The following is a 14,495-nucleotide window of genomic DNA, read 5'->3' as shown; positions in this document are numbered from 1 at the left end:
GGGGGCAGATAGCGTTTGTATTGCCAGAGAAGAGATACATCATCAAACAAACAGCTGAACTGAAATGAGCTTTGTTACTGAAAATTATAGTGGTGATGATAATGGTGGTGTGAAAAGTTAAAGGGAGAAGATATAATAAAAAAGAGAAAAAAAAAACAACACAGACGGCGACATGAGGAAATGAATGTAGACAAACATCAAGTATATTTAAAGAAAACTAAACTATGAAAGCCATAAAAATATAAATCATCCTTTCTTTCTTAAACAGGTCCTCTTAAATTTTTTCTTTCTATCGAATTTACACAGGTCCCACTAATATGTATATATATATATATATATATATATATATATATATATATATATATATATATATATAACATTGTGACAGCAATCATTGATTGGTTAGGCAAAAGAATGATAAATATACTTCCTTCAACAATATAAAATTATCATCACCATCATTTAACATCCATTGTCCATGCTGGCATGGGTGGGATGATTTGACCAGGGCTGACAAGCTGGAAGGCTGCCCCTGACTCCAATCAGTTTTGGCACCTTCCTAACACCAACCACTCCAAGAGTGTAATGGGTACTTTAATGTGCCACTGGCATGGGTGCCATTTGCATGGGTGCCATTTGCATGACACCAGTACCTGCCATGACTGCAGTTTTATTTGGCTTGATGGGTTTTCTCAAGCACAGCATAATGCCAAATGGAATTGGTCATTGCCTCCGTGAGGCCCAGCACTAGAAGCCTAGCCTAATGCCAAATGGTCTCGGTCCTTGCCTCCGTGAGGCCCAATGCTCAAAAGGTGCCTTTACGTGCCACTTTCATGGGTGCCATATGCGTGACACCAGTATCTTCCATGACTGCAATTTTACTTGGCTTGGTGGGTCTTCCTCTCAAGCACAACATAATTCCCAATGGTCTCAGTTGTTGCCTCTGTGAGGCTCAACATTTGAAAGGAGCTCAACCATTTTGCCTCTTTAAAGCTCAATGTTTGAAAGGTGCTTTTTACATGCTACCTGCATGGGTGCCAGTTACATGACACCAGCATCACAACTGCGTTTTCACTTGGCTTCATGGGTCTTCTCAAGCACAACATATTGCCATCTAAATTCTTTTTTTAAATCTTATAGAAAATATTCACATTAACAACTACATATTTTTGTTAACCACATTGTTCCAGCTTCAGTCCAACTGCATGGCACCTTGGGCAAATGTCTTCAACTATAGCCTCAGGCAGACCAAAGCCATGTGAGTGGATTTGGTAGGCAGAAACTGAAAGAAGCCCATCATATATATCTATGTGTGTGTGTCTCTTTGTATTTGTGTTTGTCCCCCACCACTGGCGTTGGTGTGTTTATGTCCCAGCGACACAGCAGTTCAGCAAAAGAGACTGATAGACTAAGTACCAGGTTTTAAAAACCTAAGTACTGGGGTTGATTCATTCAACTAAAATTCTTCAAGGCACAGCCCCAGCATGGCCACAGTCTAATGACTGAAACAAAGAGAAAAGAAAAAAGGAAAATGGGAAATAAATGAACAATGGTGAAGAATTATAGAAAATATATAATTACCATGTCCCCTCAAATCAAGAGCAACACAACGGCAACTAACAAGTTCGCAGAGAGTTGACTATCAAAATAGAAAGAATAAGGACGTTCCAATATTAATTATATCTGCAATCTGGTTATAAAACGAAATTGATGGCCTAGTTGATAGATATTTAAGAATATTGCTGTTAGCAGAGTCTAGTTAAGTACACTGGTAGCTGAGTAAACACTAAGAAAGACTCAAAACATCAACAAAAAAGATGCAAGGTTTAGATGTCAAGCAAAAATACATATCATTATTTATATTTGATGAATATTTGTCCTCATCTTGTTTGTTGTTAACACTTTTCGGCTGATATGCCCTCCAGCCTTCATTAGGTGTCAAGGGGGAAATTTCAAACCTGGGTTCTCATTCCTAAGGTTGTTGCTGTTATTATTATTATTATTATTATTATTATTACTATTATTATTATCATTATTATTCAGGTCACTGCCTGGAATCGAACTTGGAATCTTGGGGTTAGTAGCCCACGCTTTTAACCACTACGCCATATGCCCACGGGTATATGGTATAGTGGTTAGTGAAGGCTGGAGAGTATATCAGCCGAAACGTTGTGTTAACAACAAACAAGATGAGGACAAATATCCGTCAAATGTAAATAATGTACATAATTCCTCATCTCCTAAATATAGAACTGAAATACATACCAGTTGAATACTGGGATTGATGTTATTGACTTATCCCCTCCCCTGAAGTTGCTGGCCAAATTTTGAAAACCAATATTGTAAATTAGAGAAATAATTGTGTTGGGTACTTACAGACAAGAGAGCCCAAGATAAAGCAGAATATCCTCCTCCATGAAGAAGAAACAAAACTGGTCCTTCTGTTCCACATTCATATACCCGGAATGTCTGATCAAGTTAAGGGAAATCTTAACATGTGAAATAACAAGTTGCTAAAAAAAAAAAAGCACATAATTTTTTTTTTATATTTCACTTAAACACAGCAGAATTGCTCAAGCATGGAATAACTTACCCACACCAGTTGTTAGCTGTCAGGGCACTGCATCCTTCAAAACTTCCAGGCTTCCTGAAATTCACACCTGATGCCCCACCACCCTCTTTTTTTAAATGACTCATCCAGTGTTCAATTTCTGTTCATTATTCTATATACTGTTCATGCACTTTTGGCTACTTTTTCTTCTGGGTTGTAGTGCCTCTGAGCAATACTGAATTTCTTAGGGCAATACTGAATTTCAAAATGTCCATGCATTCATGAAAAGGATACATTTTTTTCAACTTCTATATCATGCTTTTTATGATAATACTTGTCCCACGTAGTAGGGGTGTAGTCCCGCTGTCTTGACAGGTTACCGCGCCGGTTATTACTCCTAAAATAAGCAACCAAGAAAAATCATCTTACAAACTTAATTTAAAAGCATCAGAAAAACACAAGAATTATTTCATGAGACTTTTAATCTATAAAATGGGGTCTACTGAAAGTCAAAATTTAATCTAGATGAGAAAAAAAAAAAAGACATTATCATCATCATCATATGACTACAAGAAAATATACAATACACACAATATTTACTTAATCACTTCCATTGTGAAGTTTAAAATTTACCAATTCAAAGGAGTTTGGCCATTTCTTTGTACTTTACCAAAGCTACACATGAACCATGTTACCTTAACACTATGATCTCATGGGGGAAGGTGCTCACTGTCCCATTGCATGGTACTTTGGGTGTCTTCTAGTATAACCCTGGGCTGACCAATACCTTGTAAGTGAATTCAGTAAATGGAAACTGTGTGGAAGTGAATAGTGTGTGTGTGTGTGTTTATTTCTATTACTGCTTAATAACCAGTGTTGGTTTGTTTACATCCCCATAACTTAGTAGTTCACTAAAAGACATTGATAGAATAAGTAACAGAATTAATAATAAGTACTAGGGCTGACTTGTTCAAATAAAGCCTTCGAGGCATTGCCACAGTATGGCCACAGTCCAATGGCTGAAACAAGTCATAGAAGATCCACACAGTGGTAAAGAGTCTTCTAAAAAGTCTCAAACCAACTGAATTATCTTCCTATTCTTTTCACACACTATGGTTCATTTTTACATAAGACTGTTAAAATTCCTGGGTAATCATATTTAATTTGGTTATTTTCCATTGTTAATGTCTTGAATTATTATGATTATAATTTCTTGTTCTGGTGAGCCGTTTGAATCCAAAAGTGCAAATAACATTAGTTTATGCAAAAAGAAAGATCTCGGTGACAATTAAAAATATTCACCACTTCAAAATTTTTCTTTTAACTTTCTGCACACAGAAAGGTAAGAATAAATTAATAAACTATCTTCCCCTGGGTCATTGGTAAATGTTTCGTGCTTAGAGGTAGCTGTATTACTTCAGAGACCATACAACTGAAACAACACATGAGGCCCACACTATCCAAGCCATCATTTTACTTCTTGGTTTTTCTCCAATCCTGTTAACTTTTTCACAGTTTAGATTTCCACATTTTTTTTTATCATTCCTGCAAGAATATTATCAGCAACTATGCATTACCTTTGTCTTTTTATAATGATAAAAAAATCATCATCACCATTTAACCTTTTTGTTACTGTATTTCTTTTGAGATGCTTTTTTTTCTTTGAATTAATTTTAAATATAACATAGAGTTTAGTAAAATAATTTAGTTATCATTAAGCTAGTGTTAGGAACATAAATTGTGACTAAGGTTTGGTGGAAGATTTTAATTCAAAACATTAAAACAAGACATTTTTACTACAGAGCCAGAGGCGGTTTTGGCCAGGTTGGTATTGAAAGGGTTAAAGTTCATTTTCCATGCTGGCATGGCTAGACAGTTTGACAGGAGCTAATGCGCTAAAGGACTGTATTAAGTTCTAATGTCTACTTTGGCATGGTTTCTATGGCTAGATGCCCTCCCTAACATCAACCACTTCACAGAATTTAATCCAGATATATCTCTAATTTTTGGTTGCTTTTGCAAAAATCCTCTACATTAAATACTTCTGAAGTGCTCATCTTCAAATTATTCTTTTATCTATTTCTCTGGTAAGGTAGCAGCTTCCAAAAACTTACATTACTATTTATTCTATTTCTCACTTGAATTCTGTATACCACACAGAATCGAAGGAGTATGCAGATCAAACAATATGAAGGACAAATAATATGGACCATAAATTAGAGCCTTAGGAAGACTCCATTTCGAGCTTATACAGAGACTCACAGTATTCAGTTAATTTTTTAATCTTGACAGTCTCACCTACATGAAAATGAAATGTTAGAAAAAAAGAACACAAATGGCATAACATGACTACCTCTTTCAATATTCTAACAGATATTATCAGAGAATCAGATTAATTATTAGTTACTACAAGTTGGGGAGGGGTTCTGGAACCATTCCAGGTAAAGTGGCATTAGAAAGTTTGTTTACCATATGCCAACAATAACACATTGTTCTCAAAGTTACCTGCAGCAACAGTAAATACTTGAACATGTGTCAAGTCATGTGTGTGACCTAGGTATATAGCAATACAGTGATTATAAATGCCATTAGCTCACTAAAGGCTAAACAGAATCAAGACTTGTTGCCCATATTACTTTTCTTCAAAACACCTTGGTAAATGTAGCTGATAAGGAAATTTTTAAGATTAATACTGAAGACAATTATTCTCATGCAACTTTAATGGAAAGATGGAAATATACATGATATAGAAAAGGGAATTGAACAAGAGAAAATATATTTTCTTTTTCTGCATTTTCTACCTTTATTACAGCAACCGTCACTAACATACTCTCAACAAACTTGTCTCTCCTTCTCTCCTTACCCATATTGTGGCCACTCTCCACCCAGGTCATACACTAACCAATATGTCTAATCCTTACTCTGTAGAATATCAGCCACCTAAAATTCCCTCCCTGCCCAAAGTTTTCCTGGAGCTGTCAACTCATAACAAGTCGTGACAAAAATTAACTAAATCACTCTCACTGACCTCAGAGAACTACAAAGGCAATAGGCACACCATCAAACTTCCAAATCAGCAAAATAAAAAGTCAGATAGCACATACAGTACAGGGTGGTCTGAAAGTCTTGTCACCTCCCCCCCTACTGAAAAGTAGCCATAACCATTCCAATCTTGTTTTCAAGAGTAGGGTATCTCAGACTGCATTATTCAATATGTCCTTCCTTTATTTAAGATGGTAAGATGTGATCTGAGGGAAATCTGGTTAATATTTCTAGCAGATAAAACAACAACATAGAACGACGCTCCCTTTGCTGGTTTGTGTGTTGTGATGTAAGTAATAGCTGCATTAACACAAATGAATAGTTGTTTATTTACTCCCAAAGGGCCTCACGGAAGTGAGGTGGTGTAAAGTGGCCGAGCTCATTTCGAGTGTTGGGCCGCACGGAGACAATGCCCAAGACCTTTGGCATTATGTCGTACTTGAGAAGATCCTTCAAGCCAAGTAAAATCGCAGCCGTAACAGATACCAGTGTCACGTAAATGGCATCCGCCGTGCCAGTGACACGCAAAAGGATAAATTTTTACCGTAAAAGCACCTACTGCACTCTCGGATTGGTTGGCGTTGGGGAGGGCATCAAGCCGTAGAAAACCATGTCAAATCAGACTGGATCCTGGCGCAGTCTCCAGCGTACCAACGCAGTCAAACCGTCCAACCCATGCCAGCATGGACAACGGATGTTAAATGATGATGATGATACTAAGTCGAAACCAATTTTATATCGACTTTCGAGTGTATAAAATCCCACGGGTTTTGAACTCACAACGTAGAGGAACGGAACTGAGTATAAATAATGAACATCGCTCAGTCCCCTACCATTTGTGCCATCTAAATACTTCCAACAACAACAACAACAATTAAGAAGAGCTCCACATTTTCCAGAGTAGTTTTATAATGCGTGCTCAATGACTGATAAACATGTAGTCAATGAACGAAAAACAAAATTATTTAAATAGGTTTTTCGCCCTAATTATTTACATGGGAATATTTTAATTTTTACATCTTGCAGTTAAGGCGTTTAAACAAATTAAAAATTTGCAAATATGTATGGAAGATGATACGTGTCATAATTCTGTATTAATTAAAAGTTGCGTGTTTTTATTGTATTAATTGATTATTGTTTTCTTAATTATATTTTGAAATCATTTAGCGCAGCTCTTTTTCATTTGCAAGATCCTCAAAGCTATATTTTTTATCTAATTGTTTGGTATTCGTTATTTTAGACAACTAAACTTCCAAGAATTCCATCTATTGTTACGAATATTTCGGAAGAAATATTGCAAACCAACAATAACAATCGATGAATCGGCGATCGCATATCTCACAAAGATTGCGAAAATTCAATCTAAAAATAAAAACCTTTTCACATTTTGGAAATACAAAACAAAAACCATTTCAGTAACGAAACAATATAGAAATATTAAAATGATTTGAATGAAGGTGAAGAAAATATTGTTGCTGTAGACGCTTCTTAAACGATACTTTGTTAGGAAAACTAAATGTGATACCTCTGATATTAATTTTCGCTATTGCTTCCCCTATTTCCCTCATTTTCTTTGTTTTAATTTTAAATATCTAATTTCTAATTAGAAATCTAGCGAACTATAAATTCAATTATATTTAATCTGTTTTAACAACTGAAGGGGGGTGGGGGTGATATTTATTTTTCGAAAAACGAACGTAGTCGTTCGTGGGTGAACGATGTAATCGAAGATTTATGATGGATGCATGAAAACGACAAATTTTAAGAAGAGGTTTTCTTACCCATATGAGGCAGAAGGAGGCATTGAAGGCAACTGGTTAGAAAGAACTTGTTTTCTCATGTTTCTCGTTCATAAATTGAGACGAAGTAGATGTCCTTTAAAACTGATACAACCTGCAGACATTTTATTGAATGCAGAAAAGCTGTGACGTCGAAACCAACATTTACTGACGGAACACCATAGTTAGCGAATATTTCTACAAGTTAAATATAATAAAGTCGTTCTTATCTACTATAATGCCAAAAAGAAAATCACTTATTTTATAGTAAGTGTTTATTCATGCATACAAATTGAAAAAAAATCTTAACATGAAATTACTTCCCCTAGCAATGAGAAAAAAAAAGGTCACATTTCAAAGAACCTCGCGTTTTTCTAGTTGGGTTTCTTGGGCCCCGTTTGCAAAGAAGTCTTCAAACTGGCATTATACTTAGGTAAATATATATTCCCTGTTCGTGGGAAAAGGAGAGCTTGAAAACTTATTCACAGCCCGAGATTATAAAAAGTCATGGTATAATTTAAGTTTTCATTTTTTTTTTATTATGAAAGCATTTTTTACGTTATCAAAGAAATAAATATAGAATTTACACAGCTACTTAATTTAACATATTGCTTTACTTTTTATTTGGCCATTGAATTTTTCTAATTTAGTAATTAGCTTGAAATCTTGCTGTTATGAGCGATCTGAATTAATAAATTTCAAGACAGTATGCTGAAGGGTTAATAAATCCCAACCTTTCAACAAACTCTGCTAAGACGCTTAACTAACGAATGGTCTACTTAGTTTAAATGTAGTGGGGGAAAATGCACTTGAACTGGAAAATATTATTGGCTTTCAATGCTAAAATTCATTCAGTACTGACAACAACCTGTCCTGAGTGAGATATTCTATTGTTTGTTAAAATCCTGGAAATTAATTAAGCATAAAGTTAAGCCCATGAAAAACCAACCTTGTGTTAAGGGTAGTAATAACTATAGAAGCTAAATTCTTTATAATCAAAGACATTAGAAGAATAAGTGAAGCCACTGAAATGGGATCATAAATTTTGTATGAAGAACTTAATTATACCACTAGCCATCACAAAATGTACAACATTCAGTCAAGAAATTCATAACTGTATATTTAGTTTAACTGATAATAGTTAAAATGAAATAAACTACAATCTAATCTGCATATATATATATATATATATATATATATATATTTCAACGAAACTGATGGCAGCTTGCATTGGCAACAATTAGTCAATAGAATTGAGCATTCACTCTGTCACTACCATCTTATCTTTTTTCCAGTTACTCCCACCTACCCTTATATAATGCAGAGTAGCCATGTATCTTCTCTATAGCACAACACCTGCATATGTCCCTCGATCATATTTTAAGCTCTCAACATCTTTAGCAACCTCCCCTTCTCAAATACTTCCCTTCACTTAGTCGAAATGTCAGTAGCACAAGAAAAGCACCCAACTATAGAAGCCATGCCAAAACTGATACCGGAGTTTGACACAACCCTGTGACTCACCAGATCCACTTAGACCCTGCAACCCATGCCAGCGTGGAAAATGGGTGTTAAATTATGATGATAAGAATAGTGTGTGTGCATGTTTGTGTGTTTGTGTTGGTCCCCCTAAAATCGCTTGACAACCGATGCTGGTGTGTTTGCGTCCCCGTAACTTAGCGGTTCGGCAAAAAGAGACCGCTAGAATAAGTACTAGGCTTACAAAGAATAAGTCCTGGGGTCGATTTGCTCGACTAAAGGCGGTGCTCCAGCATGGCCGCAGTCAATTGACTGAAACAAGTAAAAGAGTAAAAGAGAGTTTCTATAAACACAGTATACAGCCTAGTATACATTCCAAATGATGGTGGGTGCACACTGATTGACCTAGTCCAGTTGTTCCCCATTGTACAATGCTTAGAAGCCCCAAGGAGCATGCATACAATTCCTCTCTGATTGTTTTATCATTTGCTCTTAATGAAATCCCATTCATCACACTTTTTTGGAAAATGTAATTTTTAGACCTGCATCAATGTTTAACTTTCAAACCTCTTTGCTGCACTGGGGAGCACCGGGGTTAATTTGCTCTCTGCCAACTAATGATGAGATCATCATCATCACCATCATCGTTTAATGTCTGCTTTCCATGCTTGCATGGGTTGGACGATTTGACTGAGGACTGGTGAATGAGAGGGCTACACCAGGTTCCAATCTGATTTGGCAGAGCTTCTACAGCTGGATGCCCTTCCTAACGCCAACTACTCCAAGAGTGTAGTGGGTGCTTTTACATGCCACCAGCATGAAAACCAGTCAGGCAGTACTGGCAACGGCCGCCCTCAAAATGGTGTATTTTACGTGCCACCTGCACAGGAGCGAGTCCAGTGGCATGATTTATATATTAGGTAACTCTTCTTTTTGTCTTTTTTTGTACAGTGAAGAAGAAAGCTCATTGCTCATCACCATTTTCAAGGTCCCAAAGATGGGTGAGAGAGAGGACTGAAGACCTAGCCTGAATGTTAGCAACAAATGGATTCTTGACTACCAAGAATCTTATTCTTAGCATGAATACTTGTTTAATTTATTGCATAATAGTTACATAAATACACTTAAGAAAAACTATATCGAAAGTACACCTATCCTATTGTAATTTAGAGTATTTCTCTTGAGACATTGTTGGTACAACAATGTACATCATACCAGTTAGTCTATAGTCATGTTGTATGAATGCAAAGCTCAAGAGATTATAGGAGAAACATGAAAATTCTTGATAGCAGCCTTGATGTCCTTTTGTAACTAAACATATTTATCTAGCTGGCATATCAATTTCCACATGAATAATCCAGTTATATTCATCTTGATTAATCAAATCACAAATTGATTTAATGTTAAATGTATATATTAATTACAGATCATATAGGTGCAGGAGTGGCTGTGTGGTAAGTAGTTTGCTTACCAACCACATGGAATGTGATAATCAGTTTGATTATTGGTCTGCTCAGTCAGAGCTGAGCTTGGGCTCAACAACAACCAGTATTACTGATGAAGACTACCTGATGAATCATTAAAATATTTGTTATTAACAAGCCATAGAAAAAGGCTCTATGCTGTTACTTTGACCCGCTAGAAATAGTAGCCAACTCTCACTCAACTCACATACTATTATCTTAAGTATTTTTTACTGAGAAGTCAAAGAAATCATGCTCTCTAAAACAACTATTTTCTCCTAAAACGATCGCCTATAATCCCAGTAAGTAGACAATAGGATTCAAAGTTCCACAGTAGAGATCCAAACAATAAATTTCTCTCAATAATACACTAGGTTAATACAAAAGATTCCCCACTAATAGCAGTCAGAAATAAAAAATTTAAAAAAACATCCTGTAAAAACATTTAATTCTGGAAAAGCATTGAATAATAAAATAAAGGGGATTGATGAAATTTAGAAACATACTGTGTAACTTACATTTTGAGAATTTTTGGCAATTTTGAAGAATAGCCGTCAGTAGTCATTAATAACCTTTGAAATAGAAAGAAAACAGTTCATTCTAAAATACAGTTTTGGGAAAATGATTCTAGTATAATGTAAACCATATCATATCAATATTTCCACCAAGGAATAGCAGGGTATCAGAGAAGCCTTCCACCTTATAAAAATGCATATTCTTCTGTAATTTCTGCCTCTATTCCCTGACCACATAACGTCACCAATATTTTCTACACTATCTCTATACTCATATTTTTTCACTTCTTTAAACTATCACTTGTGTCCACTGACTTCTAGTTAAACAACACTACACAAAAATGAATATTTTGAATTTCATTACTTTTTCTTCCTTCCAATACTTTACCTACACACACTTCATTCATTTACCCTCTCTCCTTACCCTAAATCTATGGGTTAGAAAATCTCTTTTCTCAAACGAAGGGTTGGTCTGGGAACATCAGATTCCTTTTCTCCTTTTGACATATGAACATATCCAAACTTATGTACTTCACTCTATAATTGTTGCCAACACAAAGGACCACCAGCTTCTCAGAACTTATATGTCCAAGGAGGAGGGGCATTTTTATGGTATTTACCAGGCCCTCCCAGATCAATGCCATTCTTGTTCAGTTCAAACTTCAATAGGCTGATGTCTGTATGGGAAAAGGTGGAGCAAAAGAACTTTCAAAGTTATAACAATCTGGAGAAGAATTAGATGTATGGGCAATATTTTCTGAACAAGAAATCTAAATGATACAGAAGTAAGACATAACAGTGGACTATATTTGCCTCTTGTTAAATATGCAATATCAAAATATTTCCTTGATCATATTACTAGACTTGCTACAGTTCTTGCTATGTCAGGTACATATGCTGCTGTGTATTACATTATATCAATCCAGCTTCCATTGCATTTAAAATTATTATTTATAGGGGAAAAAATACACAGTGGTAGAATATTTCACCAGGAGTAAAAGAATTTGTGATTCTAAATCTGTTTGAACTAGGGAAACCATATATTATCTAATTGGAAAACGTTAATAATTGTTAATTTTACAAAAATGAGCTAAGGAAAACAACTCAGATGAACTAATGGCCTGAATTTGAGTAGTTACTCAATAATGTAGGCAAAAAGAAGAAAAAAAAAAAGGCTCGAAACTAGCAATCAAAGATTATTTAGCCTTCAAGAAATCAAGAATTAATTTTTCAAAATTAAAATACATGTTTAGGGGAAATCTGATCTTTGTTTGCAGACAAAGGAACAACTATGAGCATGTTTTGATCTTATTGGACCTCATCAACACAACTTACTCAAGCTCGCTTAAATAATTTGACAAAAGCTTACATATAGAAAAATAGATGCGACGATTTTGAGGTTAGTAATAATTTATATAATTAAAGAAATAAACTCAGCTAAGAAGAATAACTCAAATGAGCGCGAATGGGCATGAATTTAGATAATGTGTTAAAGGATGATGTATTGAAAGTAAAATAATAATAGTTATTATCAGGCACGAGGTCAGGTTGGGCTGCTAAAGTTCAGGTATTAATATGAAAATAGCTTTCATAATTCAAGTCTTGACTACGATAGTTAACAGCGATAAGTCGATATTATCTGGTTTCATTTTTATATTTCCCAATGTTAAACTACATTTTCTCAATGTAAACTAAAAAGGAGATTAAATATATTTGAAATAACAATATTTTAAACAATTCACCAAACTACCTGTATAAACGCACTTTCCAAATGCATTAACCAAATTAAAAGTGTATAATGATTGATTATCGATCGAGATGTATGCAAAAGCTTTTCTAATGTAAACAAATGCTGTTGATCAATTACTGATAATTTTTGTGCTTGTTCCGGCACCACATACATTAAAATTGGAATTATAAATAATTTGTCGCAAAATTCATCATGTAATGAATTTGTTTTCACACACATTTATGATTTAAAACCTGATCCCCCCCCCCAAAAAAAAACAATCCGTCTGATTATTAATTAACTTACTGTTTATAGTGGAACCCAAGAAATTGCGGTAAATAGCGCCCTTTAGAGTCAACTAATTCATCTAAATGTGAAAGTAGCTTCACCCGACGTTATGTTCGTAGAAATTGTTTATTATCCCGAAAATGCATCATTATGATATATATATATATAAAAAAATGTACAGCTTTCAGTTTAAAATATTTTATTTTTAAAAATTAATTGCAATTAAAAATATTTTCAAACGAATTTTATTACAGGAAAAATAATAAAATAACGATCTTTTTCTGAATGTTTTTTTTGTTTTGTTTTTAAAGATAGACGTTTAGTGCATTGAATTAATTCTCAGTTAATTGCTGCTGCTACTTATTTTATCAATCCCTCAAAGGTTGGAATAACGAAATCGATCATCCAGTATGATTTGAACTTAAAACGGAACGGAGACATAACGAAACGTGCAACAAAAAAATATGTGCTAGTTTCATAAACATCACCATTCAGACAATTCATGTGGAACGAGTGAAAAAGAAGTACGGTTGAACAGACGTGCTACAATATCTTGATTACTCGGTTTCTTTGATAGACGGAAACTGAAAGAAGCCCGTTGTATATATGTATGTGTGTCTGTGTTTGTTCCCACCCCCAACATCACTTGACAACCGATGCTGGTGTGTTTATGTCCCCGTGACTTAGCGGTTCGGCAAAAGCGATCGATAGAATAAGTACTAGGCTTACAAAGAATAAGTCCTGGGGTCGATTTGCTCGACTAAAGGCGGTGCTCCAGCATGACCGCAGTCAAATGACTGAAACAAGTTAAAGAGTAAAAGACTATATGTGCACTCGCTCGCACATTCACTAGTTTACCTAAAACAAGTTAACACAAATTAGGCTTAGATGACGCATATTGTATTCCATAGTTTTCTAGCTAAGTTAAACATGATTGAGTTTGAAAATGCTCGTCAAAATGCATGCCACGGGCAGGGAAATTGTTATAGCGGCATCAATTGCATTTGTCATAGGTGTTGTAGTCGGATACAGATTAAAAACTTTACGTGTAAGCTATTTGAAGAGAGTGAAAAGCTTTTATGATAAAAAGGCTGCTAAAATTCAGAAAAAAATCGAAGAAGAAACTGGTACGAATTGTTTTGAAGACCCTTCGACTCAATCAAAAGCAGCACAAATGCCCGTCTAAGTTTAAATATATCTAAAATATTTTTTTTAAAAACTGTCTGTTTTTACAAATAATTATATTTAGAAATCGATTTTTATTCAATATCATTAAGTACTCAGGTAAGTAAATATATTTGTTATTTCTTTATTTAAAGGACGGAAAGGTCATGTTGGCACCAAGTGGAGAAGGGCGGAGACGGACTATATGTAATCTGAACCCCCCCCTTATTTATTTATTTTTTTACGGAATCCCACGTTTTAGGCTATGGAGATTCCGATTCTGAAAAAAAATTGTTTGAAAAATTTCAACCCCCCACCCATGCAGGCTATTTACTTGCTAGAAATAACAGCCAAATCTCAGGTCAGGTTCAGGGTTAGGGTTAGGGTTAGGGTTAGGGTTAGGTTTACCCTGTGGATCTATATAAAAACCGGGGAAGGGGGAATCGAAATTTTGAAATTGAGATTTTTGAAAATTTTTTTTCAGAA

The 14,495-nt window shown here is 35.0% G+C and overlaps 2 protein-coding genes across 3 annotated transcripts in view; one reads left to right on the top strand and one right to left on the bottom strand.

Annotated features, from left to right (window-relative positions):
- Positions 1-7,514, bottom strand: part of LOC106874864 (protein phosphatase methylesterase 1) — a 22,305-nt gene extending 14,791 nt beyond the window's left edge. Inside the window, exons 1-4 of the mRNA XM_052971502.1 lie at positions 7,375-7,514; positions 2,846-2,948; positions 2,377-2,469; positions 1,582-1,639 (exon numbers count right to left, since the gene is read on the bottom strand). Coding sequence (XP_052827462.1) covers positions 1,582-1,639; positions 2,377-2,469; positions 2,846-2,948; positions 7,375-7,433 — 313 coding nt within the window. The 5' untranslated portion in view covers positions 7,434-7,514. The remainder of the gene's footprint in view (positions 1-1,581; positions 1,640-2,376; positions 2,470-2,845; positions 2,949-7,374) is intronic.
- Positions 7,515-7,551: 37 nt separating this feature from the next.
- Positions 7,552-14,495, top strand: part of LOC106874877 (isoaspartyl peptidase/L-asparaginase) — a 15,371-nt gene continuing 8,427 nt past the window's right edge. Inside the window, exon 1 of one of the 2 annotated variants that reach the window (XM_014922777.2) lies at positions 7,552-7,638. The gene's annotated coding sequence lies outside the window, so the exon portion shown is untranslated. Of the gene's footprint in view, positions 7,639-13,193; positions 14,130-14,495 lie in introns of those variants that run through there. The other variant, XM_014922776.2, reaches the window with a different exon arrangement.

This window comes from Octopus bimaculoides, chromosome 11 (assembly GCF_001194135.2).
Source record: "Octopus bimaculoides isolate UCB-OBI-ISO-001 chromosome 11, ASM119413v2, whole genome shotgun sequence".
NCBI lineage: Eukaryota > Metazoa > Mollusca > Cephalopoda > Octopoda > Octopodidae > Octopus > Octopus bimaculoides.
Note: the sequence above shows the minus strand (reverse complement) of the source record. Positions and strands in the feature narration are given on the sequence as shown.